The sequence below is a fragment of the Phyllobates terribilis genome, unplaced genomic scaffold, assembly GCF_046119375.1.
Source record: "Phyllobates terribilis strain yellow unplaced genomic scaffold, ASM4611937v1 Scaffold_2__4_contigs__length_985480577, whole genome shotgun sequence".
Taxonomy (NCBI): Eukaryota; Metazoa; Chordata; class Amphibia; order Anura; family Dendrobatidae; genus Phyllobates; species Phyllobates terribilis.
The window spans coordinates 131,475,391-131,499,373 of NW_027362762.1; the positions used below are offsets into that span (position 1 = coordinate 131,475,391).

At 45.5% G+C, this 23,983-nt stretch overlaps 1 protein-coding gene across 1 annotated transcript in view; it reads left to right on the forward strand.

The window, feature by feature from the left end:
- Positions 1-8,647: 8,647 nt before the first annotated feature.
- The window catches only part of LOC141250072 (guanylate cyclase soluble subunit beta-2-like), a 37,880-nt gene continuing 22,544 nt past the window's right edge, over positions 8,648-23,983 (forward strand). The window contains exons 1-6 of the mRNA XM_073669863.1: positions 8,648-8,827; positions 14,740-14,900; positions 17,625-17,724; positions 19,550-19,746; positions 22,252-22,348; positions 23,569-23,672. Of these exons, the coding sequence (XP_073525964.1) occupies positions 14,817-14,900; positions 17,625-17,724; positions 19,550-19,746; positions 22,252-22,348; positions 23,569-23,672 (582 nt within the window). The 5' untranslated portion in view covers positions 8,648-8,827; positions 14,740-14,816. The remainder of the gene's footprint in view (positions 8,828-14,739; positions 14,901-17,624; positions 17,725-19,549; positions 19,747-22,251; positions 22,349-23,568; positions 23,673-23,983) is intronic.

Genomic DNA, 23,983 nt, shown 5'->3' on the forward strand with positions numbered 1-23,983 from the left:
GGTACCATTTTGTAACCCCAGACGGATCTGATAGGATGAGGTATAAGGCAGAAATGAAAATCATTGTTAGCCCTCCAGTTGCCATGGCAACCTATTGGCACTTGATAGTGGCATCTGAGGGGTTAAAGTGGCGGGATCAGAGCTGGATTTGATCCTAGCATTTAAAGCAGGAGCTCAGCTATGCATTACAGCCGGAAACACTTTCAATCTGGATGTACAGTTATATCTGTTTGTGGGAAGGCTTTAAAAAGGTACTCCAGCAAGGTAAAAATAATTGTACTGTCCCTGCCCTCATAAACTATAAAGATCAGATTCCCAGTGCACTTCTATTATCTTTTAAACACTTGTAATTCAGTGTGACAGCAGCTGCTCCTCATTGCTCCCCCCTCCAGTCTGGGACATTACTTCACATAGTAGTGTGAAGCTCCCACCTGTGAGTAATAGTCAGTCCAAAAAGAGAGGGGTGGCAGGGGAGTGCCCCCCCCCCCCCACCTCTGACCTCTAGTAGCAGGCATTCTCCTGATAATGTCTCCTTCACTGCAGGTTTACAAGCAGGGAGAAGGCCACACCCCTTACCTCCTACTGCAGACAAGGAGACATTATTAGGGGACTGGCTGCTACTAGAAGCGGGGTGGGGGAGTCCATGTCTCGCCACGTCCCCTTATGTTGTGCTGCAGTGAAGGAGACATTATCAGAGGTTTGGCTGCTGCTAAAAGCCAGGAGCAGACCATGCCCCACCATGCCCCCTCATCTTGGACTGCAGACAGAGAGAACCCAAAAACAAAATTTATAAGGGTGTCATAAATTAGAATAGAGCGCAAATTCATTTTACATTTTTTTTATTAAGGGGTTTTAAACATTTTAAATAGTTGCCAGGTGGTGTTAGAACGGCTGCCAGATGGTGTTGGTGGTGGAACGGCTGCTACGTGGTGGTGGCGGTGGTGGACTGGCTGCCAAGTAGTGGTGGCGATGGTAGAACTGCTGCCATGTAGTGGGGGTGGTGGTAGAACAGCTGCCATGTCGTGGTGGCGGTGGTAGAACAGTTGCCAGGTGGTGGCGATGGTAGAACGGCTGCCAGGTGGTGGTGGCGGTGGTAGAATGTCTGACAGGTGGTTTTGGCGGTGGTAGAATAGTTGCCAGGTGGTGGTGGAAGTGGTAGAATGGCTTCCAGGTGGTGGTTATGGTGGTAGAATGGATGCCAGGTGGTGGTGGCAGTGATAGAATGGCTGCCAGGTGGTGGTGGCAGTGGTAGAACAGCTGCCATGTCGTGGTGGCGGTGGTAGAATGGCTGCCAGGTGATGGTGGTGGTAGAACGGCTGCCAGGTGGTGGTGGCGGTGGTAGAACGGCTACCAGGTGGTGGCGGTGGTAGAATGGCTGCCATGTGGTGGTGGCAGTGGTAGAACGGTTGCCAAGTGGTGGTGGCGGTGGCAGAACGGCTGACAGGTGGTGTTGGCGGTGGTAGAAGGCTGCCAGGTGGTGGTGACGGCGGTAGAAAGGCAGGCAGGTAATGATGACGGTGGTAGAACGGCTGCCAGGTGGTGGTGGCGGTGGTAGAACTGCTGTCATGTGGTGTTGGCAGTGGTAGAACGGTTGCCAGGTGGTGGTGGCAGTGGTAGAATGGCTATCAGGTGGTGGTGGCGGTGGTAGAACGGCTGCCAGGTGGTGGTGGCGGTGGTAGAACAGCTGCCAGGTGGTGGTGGCGATGGTAGAACTGCTCCCATGTGGTGGCAGCAGTGGTAAAACGGATGCCAGGTGGTGGTGGCAATGGTGGAACGGCTGCCTGGTGGTGGTGGCTGTGGTAAAACAGCTGCCAGGTGGTGGTGGATGGTAGAACTTCTGCCAGGTGGTGGTGGTAGAACGGCTGCCAGGTGGTGGTGGCGGCAGTGATAGAACGGCTGCCAGGTGGTGGTGGCGGTGGTAGAATGGTTGCCAAGTGGTGGTGGCGGTGGTAGAACTGCTGCCATGTGGTCGTGGCAGTGGTAGAACGGTTGCCAGGTGGTGGTGGCGGTGGCAGAATGGCTGACAGGTGGTGGTGGCGGTGGTAGAATGGTGGCCAGTTGTGGTGGTAGAATGGCTACCAGGTGGTGTTGGTGGTGGTAGAAGGCTGCCAGGTGGTGGTGATGGCGGTAGAATGGTTCCCAGGTGGTGGTGGTAGAACGGCTGTCAGGTGGTGGTGGCAGTGGTAGAACGGATACCAGGTGGTGGCGGTGGTAGAAAGGCTGCCAAGTGTTGGTGGCAGTGGTAGAACGGTTGCCAGGTGGTGGCAGAACGGCTTCCAGGTGGTGGTGGTGGTGGTAGAACGGTTGCCAGGTGCTGGTGGCGGTGGTAGAACGGTTGCCAGGTAGTGGTGGTGGCAGTGGTATAATGGCTGCCAGGTAGTGGTGGCGGTGGCAGAACGGCTGTCATGTGGTAGTGGCGGTGGTAGAATGGCTGGCAGGTGGTGGTGGCCATGGTAGAACAGCTGCCAGGTGCTGGTGGCGGTGGCAGTACGGCTGCCATGTGGTGGTGGTGGTAGAACAACTGCCAGGTGGTGGTGGTAGAACTGCTGCCAGGTGGTGGTGGTGGAAGTAGAAAAGCTGCCAGGTGGTGGCGGTGGTAGAATGGCTGCCAGGTGGTGGTGATAGAACTGCTGCCAAGTGGTGGTGGCGGAATTAGAATGGCTGCAATGTGGTGGCGGTGGTAGAACAGCTGCCAGGTGGTGGTGGTAGAATGGCTGCCAGGTGGTGGTGGCGGTGGTAGAACAGCTGCCATGTCGTGGTGGTGGTAGAATGGCTGCCAGGTGGTGGTGGTAGAACAGTTGCCAGTGGTGGTGGTAGAATGGCTGCCAAGTGGTGGTAGCGGTGGTAGAATGGCTGCCATGTGGTAGTGGTGGTGGTAGAACGGCTGCCAGGTGGTGGTGGCAGTGGTAGAATGGCTGCCAGGTGGTGGTGGAGGTAGTAGAACAGCTGCCTGGTGGTGGTGGCGGTGGTAGAACGGCTGCCAGGTGGTGGTGGTGATGGAAGAACAGCTGCCAGGTGGTGGTGGCAGTGGTAGAACAGTTGCCATGTCGTGATGGCGATGGTAGAATGGCTGCCTGGTGGTGGTGGCGGTGGGAGAATGGCTGACAGTGCCAACTGGTGGTGGAGGTGGTAGAACTGCTGCCATGTGGTGGTGGTGGTGATAGAACAGATGCCAGGTGGTGGTGGTAGAACGGCTTCCGGGTGTTGATGGCGGTGGTAGAATGGCTGCCAGGTGGTGGTGGTAGAATGGCTACCAGGTGGTGGTGGTGATGGTAGTACAGCTGCCAGGTGGTGGTGACGATGGTAGAATGGTTGCCAGGCGGTGGTGGCGGTGGTAGAACGATTGCCAGGTGGTGGTGGTGGTGGTAGAACTGCTGCCAGTTGGTGGTGGCGGTGGTAGAACATCTGCCAGGTGGTGGTGGCGGTGGTAGAACGGCTACCAGATGGTGGTGGTGGTATAACAGCTGCCACGTGGTGGTGGCGGTGGCAGTGGTAAAACGGCTGCCAGGTGGTGCTGGCTGTGGTGCAATGGCTGCCAGGTAGTGGTGGCGGTAGCATAACGGCTGCCAGGTGGTGGTGGCGGTGGCAGTGGTAGAAAGGCTGCCAGTTGGTAGTTCCGGTGGTAGAACGGCTGCCAGGTGGTGGTAGCGGTGATAGAACAGCTGCCAGGTGGTGGTAGTGGTGGAAGAACGGCTGCCAGGTGGTGGTGGCAATGGTAGAACGCCTGCCAGATGGTGGTGGCGGTGGTGGTGATAGAACAGCTGCCAGTTGGTGGTGGTGGTAGAATGGCTGCCAGGTGGCAGTGGCGGTGGCAGAAAGGCTGCCAGGTGGTGGTGGCAGTGGTAGAGTTTTTCCTATATAGAATGGAGATATAACAAACAATAATGTTAAAGCTCATTCCAGTCACAATATATTGATGCGCTATACTCAGGACCTACAATATATCACAAAAGTGAGTACACCCTTCACATTTTTGTAAATACTTTATGATGTGTTTAGATGGGACAACACTGATGATCTTACAGTTTGACACAATATAAAGTAGTCAGTGTACAGCAAAATTAATTTGTTGTTTCCTCTAAATAACTCAAGACACAACCATTAGAGTGTGTGCACATGTTCAGGAATTGAAGCAGAAATTTCCTGAGCGTTTTTGCCTCTCCCTGGCAGAAAAAAAACGCATGCGGATTTACATGCGTTTTTGACGCAATTTTACATGCATTTTTACATGCGTTTTTAAGCGTTTTTGAGCATCAATGAATGATTTTTGGAGCTAAATAAAGTTGGTGGAACATTGCTTAAGCCCTTGGATTACCATAAGAACTGGGGTGAGTATATTGGTTCATTTAAATGATTAAAGAATGGGTCTCTTGTATTTCAAATAAAGTATTTACACTTGTCTGTGTGTTTCTTTACTTTGCTTGGTCATGAAAAGGTCTGATTGACATCTTGAAATCACCAAACAAAAGAGCTGGGTGTCGGCTAGTCCCATTCACCCAATCTTCATTAGCATTTCTATTCATGTAATTTATGCCACTGGTGTGAGCTGTTTTTTTTAGCCTGGGAATGTGCCACTAGGTAAACATTTTCCATGGCCATAATTAACCCCTTAAGCCCCGAGGGTGGTTTGCACGTTAATGACCAGGCCAATTTTTACAATTCTGACCACTGTCATTTTATGAGGTAATTACTCTGGAACGCTTCAACGGATCCCCCTGATTCTGAGACTGTTTTTTTGTGACATACTGTACTTCATGATTGTGGTAAAATTTCTTCGATATCACTTGCGTTTATTTGTGAAAAAAACGGAAATTTGGTGAAAATTTTGAAAATTTTGCAATTTTCAAAATTTGAATTTTTATGCCCTTAAATCAGAGAGATATGTCACACAAAAGAGTTAATAAATAACATTTCCCACATGTCTACTTTACATCAGCACAAGTTTGGAACCAAAATTTTTTTTTGTTAGGGAGCTATAAGGGTTAAAAGTTGACAAGCGATTTCTCATTTTTCCAACAAAATTTACAAAACCATTTTTTTAGGGACCACATCACATTTGAAGTCACTTTGAGAGGTCTTTATGACAGAAAATACCCAAAAGTGACACCATTCTAAAAACTGCACCCCTCAAGGTGCTCAAAACCACATTCAAGAACTTAATTAACCCTTCAGGTGCTTCGCAGGAATTTTTTGAATGTGGAAGAAAAAAATGAACATTTAACTTTTTTCACAAAAATGTTACTTTAGACCCAATTTTTTTTATTTTCACAGAAGTAACAAGAAAAAATGGACCCCAAAATTTGTTGTGCAATTTCCCCTGGGCACGCAGATACCCAATATGTGGGGAAAAAACACTGTTTGGGTGCACGGCAGGGCTCGGAAGGGAAGGAGCGCCATTTGACTTTTTGATTGTAAAATTTGCTTGAATAATTAGCGGACGCCATGTTGTGTTTGGAGAGCCCCTGTGTGCCCAAACATTGGAGCTCCCCCACAAGTGACCCCACTTTATGAATCAATTTGTGAAGCACCTGGGGGTTCCAAGTGCTCACTATGCATCTAGATAGGTGCCTTGGGGGGTCTAGTTTCCAAAATGGGGTCACTTGTGGGGGAGCTCCAATGTTTGTGCACGCAGTAGCTCTCCAAACGCAACATGGCGTCCGCTAACAATTTGAGCCGATTTTCCATTCAATTTGTTAGCGGACACCATGTCGCGTTTGGAGAGCCCGTGATGTGCCTAAACAGTGGAGCTCCCCCACAAGTGACCCCATTTTGGAAACTATACTCCTCAAGGATTTTATTAAGGTGTATAGTGAACATTTTGAACCCAGAGGTACGACACAGAATTTGTTTACATTAGGTCATCATATTGAATAAGTTGTCATTAGTCTTGAGCGCAAGTGCTCGCTACTTGAGTTTGCATCGGGTACTCAGGTATGCACCATGTACAGCGTGTGCTCGAGTGACATGCTCGAGTCCCTGCTCCGCATGTTTCACGGTTATTAGACACCCAAAAAAAACCATGCGGGGATCGCTCGTGCATGGCAGGCAATCCCCGTAAAGTTTTTTTGGCCGCGAAGCATATGGGGCAGAGACTCGAGCATGTCACTCAAATACCCACGATACTCAATGCATACCAGAGCACCCGATGCAAACTCAAGTAGCGAGCGCTTGCGCTCAACACTAGTCACCATATCGTCATCTTTTTTCTTACTTTTGAAAAAAATCCCAACCCCAGCCCTAACCGTAGCACAACCCTAACCGTAGCACAACCCTAAGCGTAGCACAACCCTAACCGTAGCACAACCCTAACCCTAGCACAACCCTAACCCTAGCACAACCCTAACCCCAAACCCAGCCCTAACCCTAGCCCAATCCTAACCCAAGAGTTTATTTTTGACGCCGTTCCTCGTGCGGTATAAGTGATTAGACGACTTTATTCTTCGGGTCGGTGTGATTACAGCAATACCAGAATCATATGGGGTTTTTATGACTGACAGCTGTCACACACTAAAAGACGCATTTTTTGTAAAATCTAGTTTTTGCATCGCCATATTTTGAGAGCTATAATTTTTCCAGATTTTGGCAGACAGTCATGTGACGGCTCGTTTTTTGCGGGATGAGTTGACGTTGTTATTGGTGCCATTTTCAGGCACGTGACATTTTTTGATCGCTTTCTATTCCGATTTTTGGGAGGCAGAATAAACAAAAACCAACAATTCAGGAATTGTTTTTTTTTTTTTTTATTCTGTTCCGCGTGTGGTAAAAGTGATAAGGCAGCTTTATTCTTCGGGTCAGTACGTTTACAGCGGTACCACATTTATATCGTTTTTCTATGTTTTGCACTTTTACATAATAAAAGCAATTTTATAGAAAAAAATATTTTTTAGCATAGCTTTATTCTGAGAGCTATAACTTTTTATTTTTCGGCTGATGGATCTGTATGTCAGCTTGTTTTTTGCGGGACGAGATGACGTTTTCAGCGGTACCATTTTTATTTATATTCGTCTTTTTGATCGCGTGTTATTCCATTTTTTATTTGGCGGTATGGTGATAAAGCATTGTTTTTTGCTTCGTTTTTTTTTTTTACCGTGTTCACTGAAGGGGTTAACTAGTGGGACAGTTTTATAGGTCAGGTTGTTCCGGACGCGGCGATACCAAATATGTGTACTTTTATTGTTTTTTTTGGTTTTTTTTATAATAATATTTATTGATGGGTACATTATATTTTTATTTTATTTTATTTTTTTTTTATATATTTTTTTTTTTTTCACTTACTGACAGTTTTTATACTTTATTACTGTGTCCCACTATGGGACTTTCACTTTTTTTTCTCTGATCGCCTGCATGGCACAGGAATGCAGCACCATCCCTGTGTCATACAGGCTATCAGCGCTGCACAGTGAGAAGATTGTTTGGAGATGTACTGCGCATGTCCAAACAATCTTCCTGCTGTCTGGTGACCCGGATGTTGTCATAACGACATCGGGTCGTCATGGCAACACCCGGGAAGCCTTTGCAGACAGCGCTGGAAGCCGGAAGAGGAGGTGAGTATCTGCGATCACCTCCCCTTGCCCCCGCAATGCTGCGATCGGCTGCGATCGACTTCGATCGCAGCATCGCAGGGGTTAATGTGCTGGGAGCGGTGCAGGACCGCTCCCTGCACATAGTACCGGGTGTCAGCTGTGACAATCAGCTGACACCCGGCGGCGATCGCGCCCGCACAGCCTGTGTGCGCGCGATCGCAATGACGTACTAATACGGGTCTGGCTCTTAAGTCCCAGGGCACAGACGCGTATTAGTACGTCAGATGTTATTAAGGGGTTAACATCTCACAGCTGGTTCATTAGCCCCTACGTCCCCCCTCCCCGATCAGCACTCAGAAGCGCTTTGGATACAACGTATTTAAGTTGCGTCCAAAACGCGGAGTTATAATGCCGCACTTTTGTTGTCGGTACATGTGAATCCACCACATATAATGACATTTCAATCGGTCACAATCTGTATGCTGACAGGGGTGTAAAATCAGCTGATCAGTAACGTCACCACAAGTCCTGGAAGTACACTGTGGGGCGCGAGCCCGCGCCCTGCAGTGTACCGCGTGCCACCGAAGAGACAACATCGCAGAGGACGACACCGGGGGCCACCAGACAGGTGAGTATAAAGTTTTTCTTTTAATTTTGACTTTTTTATTCTTTTTTTAACTGCCGCTGGCACGTGGGCTAGGAGGAGCAGGCTGCTGCTTCTCCCATCCACGCTGCTCTCGCTGTTATCAGCCAGAGCAGCGGTTGGATGAGAGGAGTAAGGGCTATTGTGAAGTCTGGTGGGTAGCAGCCCCTGCAGGAGAACTACTAAGCCGAGGAGAAGCAACCCTGCTCCCCTGGGATTGAGTGGTGCTGGAGATCAAGGAGGCCAGCCAGTGCCTTTGCTGTGGTTATTGTCGGGACTCCAGCAAAATCTGTGCAGCCGCATGGGACATAGTGTCCTGCTTGGATCAAGAAGGGCCCAACTGCCAGACGACGTCAGTTAGGGAACAGGCGAGGGATGTCTATGGTGGATCCTTAGTTGTCAGTGGTGGGAAGCGAGCTGAGCTACTTTCCTGTAAGCCTGAGATGCTGTGGATGTGTGGCGCCCCTGAGTGTTCAGTCGCCACAGAGGTACTGCACCTCACCCAGAGGTGTGGTGTCTCCTTCTCTCAGGTAAGGAGGCAGTGCTGCCCGGAACCCCAACACCCACATTCAACACTACACTGCTCCAGACCGACTGGAAGGGCAAGATGCAGGTGTACAGTGCTGAGCCCTGTCCCTGGCTGGAGTGAGGGGAACCAAAGGTAAGGGGAACCAGTAGTGGGTGTGGGTGGGGGAAGCAGAATAGGGGAGCACCATAGTATGTGCTGTAGCGGATAATAAAGATTATAACCGCAGTGATCGGGTGTCTGAGCCGGACACGCCGAACACGTGTGCAGCTATGAGACAGCGGACTGCTTCACACTGCAGCGATCAGCTGTTTGTGCTGGGCACACCGAGCACGTGTGCGGGGAACGAGACAGGGGACAATAGACTGCTCCTCACTCAGGCGATCGACCGTACAGCTGGACACGCTGAATTACAGTGTGATCATTAACCTCTGACATGTGAGGAGTCGCTCGGTGCAGCGGACGGCTCCTCAGTGTAACAGAGGAGACGATCGCTTGGCAGTGTGATCTCCTCCTGCTAATGATTTTGAATGGTGCCGGCTCATTAATAATCAGTCCAAGTACATATACTGTGCAACTGTGTGATTGAGCAGAGAACGAGTGATAATATCTGACATCTCCCACTGTTACAATACTTAAAACCAATGGATTTGTGCCAGCCTATGTATATATGTCCATCAGGTGGTGAATAGTAGTGCCCTAAGGCAGACTTATACATGATAGTTGAATATTTTGCTATTATAGCAATTATTTTTCTCAACTTTAATCGTTCCAACTGACATTCATATTTAGGCTATTCTAATATATGGGGATATCACATAAATATATAACCTCGGTCCTACATTAGAGGGACTTGACTGAGGTGTCCCAAAATTTGCCCTACACTACATCCAGCCAGATCTATTAATGGGTACCGCTTTTACAACCAGTAGGTGGTTACCTTATATGTATCTATAGATGCATGAGCAATTTTATATCTATAGGATTTTAATTAATTAATAAAGCTTATGTATTTTAAATGTCTTTATATCCACACTTTTCCTACTTTCCCCTTTCCCTACCTTACATGACTATTTTGGTGGTGTACACCCGTGGATATAGATCTGATGAGAATAGACCACTCTTTTGACACATACACACATCACATACCGTATACACATAAACACACCACATACTTTACACAAAACATATATTATATCACACATACCACATACTATGTAAACACAAAACTTACTATATAGACACGCACACCACATACATTTCCTTCCTCGGCATCACTGAAACCTGACTCACCCCCTCTGACTCAGCCTCTCCAGCTGCACTTTCGTACGGTGGATTCCATCTTTCTCACACCCCCTGCCCCATGAGCAAGCATGGTGGAGGAGTATGTTTTCTCCTGTCAGATAACTTCTCCTTCACCCAAATCCCACTGCCACCCTCCGTTACTCTCCCCTCTTTTGAGGTGCACTGTGTGCGCATCTACTCCCCCTCCAACCTCCAGCTGGCTGTTATATACCGCCCCCCAGGACTAGTCACTACCTTCTTTGACCACTTCACCACCTGGCTACTTCACTTCCTCTCCACTGACATCCCCACTATCACCATGGGTGACTTCAACATCCCCATTAACACTTCCCTCTCAATGTCTCTAAGCTCCTATCCCTCACTTCCTCCTTTGGCCTTGCTCAATGGACTTCCGCAGCCACTCACATAGATGGTCACACTCTGGACCTCATCTTTACCCACCTCTGTTCCCTATCTAACCTCTCTAACCCACCTCTCCCCCTTTCTGACCACAACCTACTTACATTCTTTGCCCTCTCCTCCTAAGGGCCACAATCCCCACTCCACAAACTTGCATACCCTCGCAAGAAATCTTAAAGACCTTGACCTACACTCACTGAATCCCTTCTCCCTCTTATAGACATTAGCTCCTTACATGATGCAGATGCTGCTGCCGCTTTATACAACACCACAACAGCTGGAGCTCTCAGTTAGGTCGCCCTCCTCATACATACCACAGCTTGCACACTCAACAGGCAACCCTGGCACACCAACCTGACTAAAGAACTGTGAAGGACCGCCAGGGTTGCTGAGCGTAGATGGAAAAGGTCCCACTCCAATGAGCACTTATTCACATTCAAACAGTCCCTCACTACCTTCAAGTCCACACTGACTGCAGCAAAACTAACATACTTCTCATCTCTCATATCCTCCCTGTCTCACAACTCTAAACAGCAATTCAACACCTTCAATTCTCTCCTCTGTTCCCCAGTGCCTCCTCCCTCTCCTCTCATCTCTGCCGAAGACTTTGCCTCATTCTTCAAACAGAAGATTGACACCATCAGGCAAAGATTTTGCCTAAAGTCCTCCCAGCTCCTCCTCATATCTACTCAATCCTCCTCCAAAACCAGCTACTCCGCCATTCCGGAAGATCTCTTTCCTCTTTACTCTCCAAGTCACACCTCACCATCTGTGAACTTGACCCAATCCCGTCCCACCTCATCCCCAACCTTACCACCGTCTTCACCCCAATCCTAACCCACCTTTTAGCCCAATCAGCGCTGGCGTCACTGTCCTCGCCTCCTGTCGAATTGAGCATGAAGAGGAAGTCCGAGATCAGCTGCAGCCCAGACTTCATTGTTCAATTTTCCGAAGGTGGAGACAGTGATACCAGAACTGATTGGGCGCCGGGGTCACGTGTCACAACAGCAGCATGGGAGCCCCCGGGACAGCGAGTGCCGACACCATGGGAACGGCACTGGCACTGAAGGTGAGTATAGGCTTTATATTTTATCGGGGCAAAACATTTTGACCAAGAAGGGGTTGTCCACATAGTGGACAACTCCTTCAAGTATTACCAGTACTGGAGTAAAAGATAGTGATAAGAATAAAATCTGAAGAGTGGAAAATAAAACCATTCCATGATATATATTATTTAGTATCAAGATGTCTTTTTTTCTGCAGCAAGACATTTTTGATCCAAGGTTATTAGGAGAGAATGGCAAAAAATAATCTTGTGTCCAGGTGGTAGATGTCAGTAAGAACTATAGTACATGCTGATGGACACCCAATGGTCCAAATCCTTCTCTATGCTCTCTTAAATGAGCAATGTGGTCACTTTATTTCATTTCTTTAATTAGTCACAGATAGCTCCTTAGTTATTTTTGGTTAATGTCTACAGTTCATTGCAGGCTTAAGTTTCCACCCAAAATCTTATTCATACAGGTAACTCAAGTCTACAAACCTTACTTGAAGCCAAATGGGATACTCATCCCTATTCGGACACATGCTGAAAACTATATCTGGAAACTTGACATGAGCAAATAACTTTGCAGGACCTTGGTCCAGTGGTAAGGTCAGCACTTTGTGGCGCCCTGCAAACTGCCTCCTATCTGCCGACATCCACGGCTTCTCATTTGATTAGCTGGCCTGGTGTGACATGAAGTGCATATCACGGCACAACAATGACATTGCATCAGGCCGGTTAATCGAAAGAGGAGCTGCAGATGACGGCAGGTAAGAGGCAATTTTGCAGGGCTCCCATCCAGCAGTGATGGAATACTGATGTGGCCACTGGACCAGGTTCCTGCGAATCAATTCACTCATCTCTGCTGATAACAAATGGAACTTGATGCAGTAAGATATCATCTACAATGCGCTGATAAAACATTCCAAACAGTAAAGCGTCACCATTTAGTCTCTAAAGGGCAAATCCCCAAGTCAGAGTAAAGTGAATCTCTACCTTTTGTCATCTTATAAATTTTAGATCCAAAATTCAATTTTGTAGTGATTATTTTCTATTTGTATCTTTATAGCAAGTGACGTTCTGCTTTTTTCAACTCCAAATTTCCAGTTAAGCTGAAGTCTGGTGCAAGAGGATACACCAGTTGCTTTTGCTGTACTGAAAATGGATAGTGTGAGATGCATAGGCACCACACTTAAGGTAACTATGTGTGAATGACATCTTCATCAATCAGAGGCCAAAGGGCTGGATTGTCAGAATTACTGACCGATGGTCCGGGCCCTCCCCAAGAAACTCTACTTACCATTACGCCTATTCCATCTGAATCCAATGTAATCTGTAATAAAAGTAAAATAATAAACCAACCTCATCCTTACCTTTCCGACATGAAGAACATCCCGCGACGGCTCCAGCTCTGCTACATCTAGATGGCAAGCTGGATAGTAGCTTCACGCGACCATCCAGCCTGCCATCTTGCAGAGACACTGAGGAGTGCATGCTTCCTCTCATCAGTGACTCGCTGTGACAGCATCAAGATGAGCTGAGTTCATGTCAAATGAACTCAGTTCACCTCATTGACATCACTGCTACTGTGGGAAAGTTCTCACCGCGCATGCACTGACGTCATTTGGCGGCACCATGAGAGTGAGAATTTTCCCACGGTCTCGCTGACGTCAATGAGGTGAACTGAGTTAATTTGACATGAGCTCAGCTCATCTTGATGCCGTCACAGCCAGTCACTGACAAGCGCAAGCATGCACTCCTTAGTGTCTCTGCAGAATGGCAGAGGTTGCCTCAAGCTACTATCCAGCCTGCCATCTAGATGCAGCAGAGCTGGAGCTGTCGCGGGACACATGGATGTTCTTCACGTCGGAAAGGTATGGAATAGGATGAGGTTGGTGTATTATTTTACTTTTATTACAGGTGACATTGGATTCAGATGGAATGGGAGTAATGGTAAGTAGGGTTTAATTTAGAATATTAAAGGAGTCTGTGTGTTTATTTCAAATAAAATATTTTATTCTGGGTGTGGGTGTTTTTATTCCACATTTCACTTGCACTATGGGGTTAGTAATGGGGGTGTCTTATAGACTCTTCTCCATTACTAACCTGGGCTTGATGTCAGCTGACATTATAAGCTGACATCAACCCTAGCCCTACTTGCCACCACCACAGGGCAGTGAGTAGAGCGAGGCTAAGTGCCAGAATTGTCACATCCTATGGATGCGCCATTTCTGGGGCGTCTGTGGGATCCTGTTTCTAGCCTCGAAGGGGGCCAATATTCATGGCCCCTTCCTAGGCTATTAATATCAGCCCCCAGCTGTCTGCATAGCCTTTGCTAGCTTTTAAAATAGGTGGTCCCCATGTCATTCTTTTTTTGGGGTCCCCCATTTTAATAGCTAGTAAAGGCTAAGTATTCAGCTGGGGGCTGATATTAGTAGCCTGGGAAGCTACGTGGGTATTACCCCCTTCCCAAGCTTCAAACACCTGCCCAATGTCTCCGCTTTCCCTCTGCTAGACTATAAAATTACGAGTGACCCCACGCCATTATTTTAAAAAAAAAATTATTTAATTTTACAATAATTGACAAGTACAGTAACTAAATCAGTCACTGTACTAATTATATATGTGACTGACATATTTCTATCTAACTATTCTATGTGTGTAGATATATCATTTCTATTCTAAATTTTCCGGTACCGCTATGTTTTTACTGTATGCGGCTGATAAATTGCCGGGTTTTAAACAGACGGGTGCGTGAAAATCGCATAGCACTTGCATGACACTCGCATACCACCCACATGGCACTCGCATGACACTCATCCGTTTTTTCGATCCAGAAAACTGAATGTTTTTTTTCTCATATATGGTATGAGCACTAACCCCGGCCCACACCACTGATTGGCTGATTTCAGCGTATACTGTGCATAGGCAGAAAGCTGTCAATCACTGGTGGGAGCGGGGTTATACAGAACGCATGAATATGGAAAACTACATGGCAGCAGGTTTACTAGTCCTCTAGTGATAATAACCTGCCTATGCACAGTGTACACAGAAAGCTGTCAACCAGTGGTGTGGACAGGGTTATACAGAGCTCCACATTCAGAGATCTGGGAGATCTGCAGCAGATAAGTAAGTGACACATCGCTGGAATCAGGATTTCAGTCTCTACATTAAGCTGCTCTCAGATTAGGTGGCAAAAAACTGGTGACAGATTCCTTTTAAGATAACTGTTTTTCACTTCTACCTATGTGCCCTTTTGGGTAGTTATGTTCACTTTATTCCTTTATTTGGTTCACAGATGTATCTGAGGAAGAAGTGCTTAAGCTATTTGGAGCTTATTTCTTCTCCTTCTGTAAGCAGTCTGGATACGATCGAATGTTACGAACTTTGGGAGGGAATCTAACTGAGTTTATTGAGAATCTTGACGCTCTTCATAGCTACCTGACACTTTCTTATAAGGTAATTTCTTACATAATATTCTGCTGTATCAAAAGACATGATGTTGTGATGGCTGACAGTTTCAAGAAGTGACTGGTTCCCCTTTAATTTCACAAGTTATAAGTGTTAGATTACTGCAGATGGAATTTATTGTGATTGTCATAATTGGAGTTAGGACTGAATATTTTCAATGAATACAGATGTGATTTTGCCTTGCTCTGTATTACCACAGTTGGATTATAGGCGGATATTCACTGTTTTAAACCAAATTAACCCCTTCACTAGCCATCTATTTTCCGTTTTTTCATTTTTTCCAAGGAACAGATCTTCATAAAAAGTATTTCTAAAGTTCGTTTATGATATGTAAATGTCTTGTAAGTCATGTAATCAGGGGCGGGATAACATGCTAAGTGGGCCGACTAGTCGGTGGACACTAACACCCCATGCACTAGTCAAAAGCCTCATTTACATATCATAAACAAACTTTAGAAATACTTTTTCTAAAAATCTGTTTATGTCTGTAATGTAATACAGGGGCTGTTAGGCAGGGTGTTTAGCTATGCAGACACAACTGCTGGTGGTTCGACGGGGCACGGGGGGACCTGGCAGATTCCCTTTAAAGGGGTGGTCTGAAATACAAATTAATTTTCATCCTAAATGCTTATCTATTTAAATACAAATCTAATCTATTTTCTAATATACTTTAATTATAAAGACTCTATTGTTCCCTCATTACACTATCTAACTGTTTTCTTTTTATTTTTTTTACTACTTCCTTTTTGATGACACTTTGTTTGAGAATCCCCAGTGCATAATGGGATAGGCAGTACAAGTCTTAACACTGGCAATACAGATTGCCAGAGCAGAGACAATATAGGAGAGGGGAGTGGCTGATACTGCACAGCTGAGAACTTCCAATAAGGAAGCTACAGAGACTCAAAGCTGAGCAGATTAACTCCTGCACTGCTGAAAGAAACTAACACCATTTAATAAAAGGGAGGAGTGCTTCTACTCAATGCAGGAGTACGTAAACTCAGACACTGCGGTCTTCTGGCTCCTCACTGTCGTGGTAAACCTGTGACACACCAGAGCTACAACTGGCAGAGATCAGAGGCTAACAGTCAGGTAAATAGCCTAGGAATCATTTTGAACAGGAGACCACGGTAGGAAACCCAGCACGCTGGCCCTAATTGGACGACTGGACAGTAACTCAACACGCTGACAGCTCAGCATGCCCAAGCCTCAGTTTGGACAACTGAGCGGTCTATCACAATACTGACCACTAAGCAGTTCCCTGCCCCAGATTGGACAGCTGAGCTGCCACTCATCATACTGAATGGAAGAATCGTGACATGGTCTAGTCTGTTACAGATCCGAGTGGTGGAACCTCTGTGCTGCGGTGCAAGGAGGGACCAGAGGGGCGTAACTAGGTATCAACTCGGACTGACTAAAGTCGCACAGTGGCTCAATCGACTCCGTGAACAAGGGAAGAACCGAGCAGAGGGACCAGGTGCTACTCTGGACCAGTCCTTGTATGAGGGCAGGTGACTCCCACAGGTCAGAAAGTAGGGACTGACCGGTACAGCAGATGAGCACGGCAGGCAGGCTGACGGGTGATCCGGGAAGACGGACTGGCAGACACCACGAGTAAGTGGCAGGAGCATCCAGGTAGGCTGGCTGGTAGGCACGGCAGGTAACTGGTACGTTCTCCGGGTAGGCAGGCAAGCCTGGCCCATAGACAGACTGGCGGGTTAGGACCGTAGGCAGACCGTCGGGCTGGAGAGTGTACTTGGCTGGTGGACACAGGTAGGCAGGCTGGCGGACTGGACTGGTAGTCAGGCTGGCAGACTGGACTGGTAGTCAGGCTGGCAGACTGGACTGGTAGTCAGGCTGGCGGACTGGTAGTCAGGCTGGGGGACTGGACTAGTAGTCAGGCTAGCAGCGGGACCTGAGGGCTGAAGCAAAGTTTAGAACACAGAGCTACAACCTTGCACGGGCACCTCCATTTTGGAGGAGGTGCCTTTTATATGAGAAGTCCTCCGGCCATCGGCCGGGGACTCCTTAGGACGGCGCACGCGGCCCCTTTAAGAGGGAGGGAGCGCGCGCCCTAAGCACAGTGCTCGGAAAGCTGCGTGCGCCGGCAGCAGCAGGAGGTGCCGGAAGATGCCGGGCCAGGAGCGCGGCGGTAAGGGGGACGGCGTCTCTGCCTGTCAGGGGGCAGAGACGCCGATGCTACATAGTCCCTGTTCTACTGAGCATGTGTCGATTGTCAATTGTTATATATGCTCAGTAGATTTTTGTTACTGTGCATTATGCACAATAACAGAGCGCTCTCTCGCCAGATTTGATCAGAAGTAGCAAGTTGGCAAGAGATCGCACTGTCAGTGCGCATTACAAGAAGAGTATCTGTGTGCAGAGACCAGCGCCGCCACCGCAACTAATGTCACAGGTACTAGCATCTTCAGATCTCAAACATTTTGACACTGGCTAAGTCATAGTTCCACTATATCTCCAAATATGTAGTGTTGGTCACATCACCCATTTCTACATATATAGAAAGTAAGATCGCAATTAGGAAATGTTTATTCTTCTTGGATTCTACCATATTCAGCATCCTCATGCCCAGTTAGCTTTTACCTAAGAAATGACCAATATTTATCATATTTGACAATATCCAGGGTATTGTCCTTTAAGAATAATGAACACATATTTCAGATTCTATCCATATTATTGTATTGTCTACAGGAAATGAATGCTCCTTCCTTTCGAGTGGAAAAGACGATTGATGGGACCATGCTTCTTCATTACTACTCTGACAGAAGAGGCTTATGTCACATAGTCCCGGGTAGGAGCTAATCTAAGTTACTCAATTATTTTCATAGTAATCGTTCGTACTCTTGCAACATTCACACCCTTTAAAGTATTTTGTTCTTGTCCGGGCCAAGATCATATAGTTTTGGTAGGGAAAATGGAGCTGATTAGCTAGACTTCTTTATGAAAGTTGGTATTAGTTAGGAGGTTGGCTTCCCTACAAGAACTTTCACTTGACATCCATATTCAACTTGTGCGTTAATTTTACAACTATGAGAATTTAACAAATTTTTCCAGTCTAGATCAATCCTTTTGTGCTTTGTTGATGTTAGTGCCCTTTAATGCATCAGTTTTTGGTACATGTACTAACCCTTATTTTTACGGTAGCTCACAGATCCATTACAATAAATGTGCCTTTTTGCATGTTTACCTAACGATTGTCCAAAAAAAAGGAGACGTCATACTTTGATCCGTATTGACCAGCAAACTTGTCAATGAAAGTCAGTAGCACTGTGAAAAGAAATGTAAAACACTTGGATGTCAGCTATGTACTGTCCATATTTCGCTGTCTAACTGGTAGGAGTAGATAAAATGTTTTCTTTCTAAGAGAAATATGGATTCAATAAGGATTGTAAAAACTGACCCAAAAATCCATCGCACTGAAAAAACGCAAACTATTTTCCACGTGTGAGAAAAAACTGATGTGTGAAACCAGCCTAATGGGCTAAATTTGCTTAGGTGTTTAGATTTTTTCCCCTCACTCACTTTCCTCAGGGGTGTGTACTGGTGGACTGCGGTGTTCTGTTAATGGACATATTATTGGACTTTGTATTACTAGTAAAGTTCAAATAAAGTTAAAAAAAAGTGAATGATGTTCTACATATTGAAGAGGATTTTATTTCAAAAGTAAACTTGACCATATAATAGTAAATCATAAAATCAGAGATCATATTTTATAATTATGTTTGACATTCTTACCGTTTTACTTGATCAGATTTAGAACTTTTCTGTTATGTTGCAGCATCCAAAGAGACAACAGAAAGTGTAGCCAAATCAGTTTCATTAACTAATTGTAAGCGCTCAGTTTATTAACAAATTCAATTACTACTAAAGCTATCGGTTTCTAAGAGAATAAGGTAAAGCGAACCCGTCAGCAGGATTTTGCTAAGTAAACTACAGGCATTGTCATGGTGGGGCTGCTACACTGATTAATATGATACCTGTGGTGAAGAAATCTGTTCTGTGGTTCTTGTGTAATCTTTATTTGCAGCATGACTTAATGATATGCCCGTGCTCCGAGGCAGGACTGTAGGCAGGGTCTTATCCTGGTGTTCTAGGCCAGATCAACAACATAAGACCTGTCCACAGGCCGTCCCTATCTGTCTCTCTGTCTGTCTCTATGATGAGGAACATACTTGTGCTTCGGGTGCGGACCTGTGGGCAGGATTTTGCTACCCCATCTCAGAGCTGCATAATGTAAGGGCAGTGAATCTAATTCCAGGGATGTGTTACTTACAGGGCTGCTTGCTGCAGTTTTGATAAAAAGTCACTTTTCTCAATACAAGTCTATGGGTCCCAGTACAAGGCTACAGCCGTAGACGTACATTGAGAAGATTTTAAAACGTGACCTTCACTTCACACATCAACTGCAGTATGATTTGGATGGTCACAACTGCAGCCATGTAGTGCCAGATCAGGGCTGAAAATGGGTGAAGGCGGCTACCGGAGAGTAAGTAATTATATACATTACACGTACATATTTGATACCTAATAAAGCAATTAAAAAAAACTCCACTGCATTGGTTCTTTAAATAACAGGTTAATATTCTCTTCTATTAATTGTTCATTTGTATTTCCAGGGATTATAGAATCTGTGGCAAAAGATTTCTTTAATAGCGAAGTAACCATGCGAATCATTTACCAAACTGAGGAGAGGGAGCGCACCGGAAAGAGAGAACATGTCATATTTGAAGTTTTCCAGAAGAGTGAAGGCCATAAGAAAAGCATTAAACCAAAAGAGAAAATGGATGATAAAGAAGAACCTTACCAAGACCAGGTAGAGCTAATTCATAGTCATAGAATAGTAATGTAAAATTGGAATCATATTGGACAAAAAATAGTCCTGGAGTATAGCATATCCCTGGCTATGAACTTGGAGGCTGAATGGACGAACTTTCATCCTGAAACCACTTATTATATGTTATTTTCTAATCTAATAATCTATTCAGAGGCTTTTCAGGAGAAGGTGACTTCCCGGTCAGCCATTTCTCATATTCCATCTATTAGGCGTTGTTCATATTTGTATCATGGCCTCCATCACAAAATCTGTCAGATTTGATGGGATCATGCAGGGCCTTTCTTCCCTCAAATTGACAGACGTCATGGCAAAGTCAATAGGTTCTGTCGATCATCATACAATGCGGTTTCTGTCATAAATGGAAAGCACAACACAGATTGCAAGTGGTGGAAAAGCTGACGACAACAACCATTACACCTACATTATATATCCTAACTTTCCCAAAATGTCCGGTGGCTCCTGTAAATAGGGGAGATCTTCGGGACTACTGATAGAGATGTCAATGGGATAAAAGCTGCCCACCTAATGACATATAACAGACAACCAGAACTTGGGATAAAAAGGCAGCGGCTGTTATTTAGGGTTAACCAAGAAAATCAATAATTTAATAATAATAATAATAATACATTTTAATATAGTCCATACATAAATAGCACCGTTCTATATCAAAAATCATGTCCATCCAGCATTAGCTCGGCCACCATCCTCAAACAAAAACCACGACAGTAGCAAAGAATACAGCTCAATAGGGTGGGAGGGCGAGGAACTTCTTCTTTGATGAAGAGACCAAATAAAGGCAGGAAAGTGAAAATGGAGGGAAAATCAGAAAAGGAGGGAGAAGTAGGGAGAAATGAATAAATAATAATATAGGATAAAAAACGATAATAATAAATAATCAGGGGAGAAGGTGGGGGGCGATGTGATCCCATGTGCCCCCTTTACTACAAATTGCTGGGGGCTTAACATTCTATCAGGTGCACCACATAGTCATGTATTCCTCATGTGTGTGGGGATAAGAGGCAAAGGTTCTGCTTCATTAAACAGTTGTCAACAATTTTCTGGCATAAAACTTCTTGAAATTTCTCAAAACTAATGGCTTTCCAAAAAATTTGCGGCTTTTGTAGTTTATACACCAATCTTGATCAGCTTGGTCAACTTTGTCAACTGTTTTGAAAAGTGAGCAGCGCTTACCTGGGAAGGGGATTGGCCAAGCGCGGCAGACAAATTAATCATCATTTACAGCAAAAAGGGGCATAAATTATGACAGAAATGTACTGCAGTTCCTGACAGTAGGGGCATGGAGGGGCCCAGAAGCTGGATTCATTACATAACGCATACCTTTCAATGAATTTGGCACATCTTTCTCCAGCAAACTCTTCTTCAAGACTTCCGTGGAAAATGTCAGTCTTGATGAATTGTGGCCAAAGTCTCTAAAGCTGCATTCAGGTTCTCGGGCTGTCTGCCAGAAGACTTTCATAAAGACTGGTGTTTTGAACTTGAGTTTTTACATTTCTGTCATAATTTACACCACTTTTTTGTGGAAATTATAGTTAATTTTTGACCACTTTTCAGCCAGGACAGGGGTAAAAAACACCAAAGGTTGCAACATTTTTGAGAAACAAAAATTGGTTTGTAGCACTGTGGCTGGTATTTCCATGTAAGGTGGGTTGGGGAGCAGTTGACATTTTCATTGTCCGTTCTAGCTTGCAACTATTATATTGGTATCATGCTGGCAATTTTATGGAAATTCCATTACCATGCTTGTGCTGCTATACTGCTTATGTCCTACAGAGGGCAACATCTCCAAAGTGCCTATATTGTGGCTCTACTGTAGAGACAGTCTTCAGGGAGCTCTTTTTTAGAGTATCAGTTATGTCTCGCTAGAAATGTCTGGGAGACTTCTAGAATAAGGGAAGACCTCCTAGAAACACTGGCCAATCTGCCAGTTGACCCACACACCAGCTTATCACCATTGATGTACTCGCTTTTGCTCCGAATGTCTTGGGGGAATCCAATATAAATGTGTGTGGACCAACGAGCCCTATGTACTGCTTTTTGGAGCAGATTTCGATGAATAGGATCAGGAACATCATTACTGGTACAACAATATTGCTGAGTATCAGTATTTAGGGATAGGGATATAAGGAATCTATCTCCCGGGGTCTGTGTGCAGGAGAGGACATTGATCAGTTATGAGTTGTCATATTTTATATACAGCATTAAATTCCCTATTGTGCAATGGTGAAAAGACTAAACTTCTCAGAATGCAAATCATCATACGAATGTGACCACTGTCTAGTGATTGTCTGCAGCAGTCTTACGCTGGTATGATATGTCATTGTTTCAGCAAGGTGAACATAGACCAAGAGTGCACCACTGGAGCGATGACATTGTAATGGTGGGCAATTTTGAAGAAAAAAATTGTTTTTTTCTTTTTTTATCACTTTTGCAGATGGAAGGTTATTAATATTTAATATATTTCAGGCTCATGGAGGAGTAAAGCAGTCAAATGGCAAAAATACTACAGCATTAAAGAAATCTCACTGGGACATTATCAGAAATGTTGTCAGATTTGGAAGAGGTGAGTGAACTTACATCAATCAGAGAAGACTTTCACAAAGGAACTTATGTAAGGGCTATAGGGGGCACAAAGGCGGAAGTTGTACCCAGGTACCTGAACAACCTGGACATCACTTATTGGATGGGGTCTAACTTCAGACTGATGATTTTTTTGTCCCCCGGGAGATATGAGGAGTCTGGCTGATGCTCTCTTAGGCCACGGCCCCACTATCAGTATTTGGTCAGTTTTCTGTCAGTATTTTTTCTCAGGAGTGGGAGCCAAAACCAGGTGTGGGTGATAAATGTAGAATTGGTGACTTGTTTCTATTATACTTTTTCTTTGATTGTTCCTCACCTGTATTTGGCTCCCACTTCTGAGAAAAAATACTGACCGAATACTGACCGAACACTGATAGTGGGACTGTGGCCTTATAGAGAAAATAGGAGTGCTTGGCCGAGCCAAGTGCTACTTGTGTTTGAGGAAGTTGGGAGAGATAGCCATCCACTGAACGATCAACCGAACGATCGTTTGTCCAACAGCTATTTATTGTGCCTGCTGAGGCATAAAGGGAACCTGTCTCGTGACAAAATACTATGAACCTGCAGATATGGGGTTAATCTGCAGGTTAAAAGTGTTGTGAACCTGGCTGGCGCCTGCACTGAGAGCCCCGCTGCCGGGAGGAAATGTGCTTCATTCCCCCCAGCAATGTTCGGCTTCTATTCATAGAGGAGGCACCAGCGTGGGTTCAGTCATCACTTTGTGTATAGAGAGCGGTGGCTGTAACTGCACCCCCGGCACCGACTGACTGCTCACTCAGCATTAGGGCCGACTGTCAGTCAGTGCTGGTTGCTCGGTTACAGTCGCCGGTCTTTTTACACAAGAGCAATGACTGAAGCCACATTGGTGCCATCCCCATGACTGAACGCCAAACGCTGCCTGGGGGAATAAAGTTAATTTCCTCCTGGCAGCGGTGCTCTCAGTAAAATCATTGTTCTCATCAGCACATTGTCCAAGATATATGACCATTAAACGACTGCATGTAGCCAATAAGCGGTAATATAACAGCCACGGACAGCTGGAGTAATTAGGTCCTTACAATTCAGGTATCATGGATAACATCCTGCAAGGACACAAAGTGGAGGAGATGCCCACAGCAAATGATCAGATCACATTTTTAATCTTTTGCAAACAAACGGGATTACGATTATACATATGTTGCTGTTGTATTATCTGTTTTTCAGGAAGTTTGTTAACTACCTTTCAGCCAGTTTACCCCAGCAGACTGTGGATGGATGAAATGGCGTTCTGCAATGAGTTCCCCTTTCATATTGTGTTTGACAAAGAAGTAAGGAAACTGCAGTTATTTTTGATAACATTTATGAAAATGGGTTCTCTATGAGATGCAAACTGAACTTGTACGCTTTAGCCCAGAAAGACAAATTGGAGGGTGTCCGGCTGTTCTTCCCTCACACTCCATTGAATGGTGACATCACTGCTGATCCTTATGAGTTAATTGGTGGACATTTTCCGACTGCACATTAAACTATGGATGATGTGGCTACACCAACCAAGAAAAGGCATGAATCTGATCACCAAAATGCAAGAAATATATGCAGTCTTTATTAAGTCAGTAGGATCAACCCTCTTAAGCCGTCT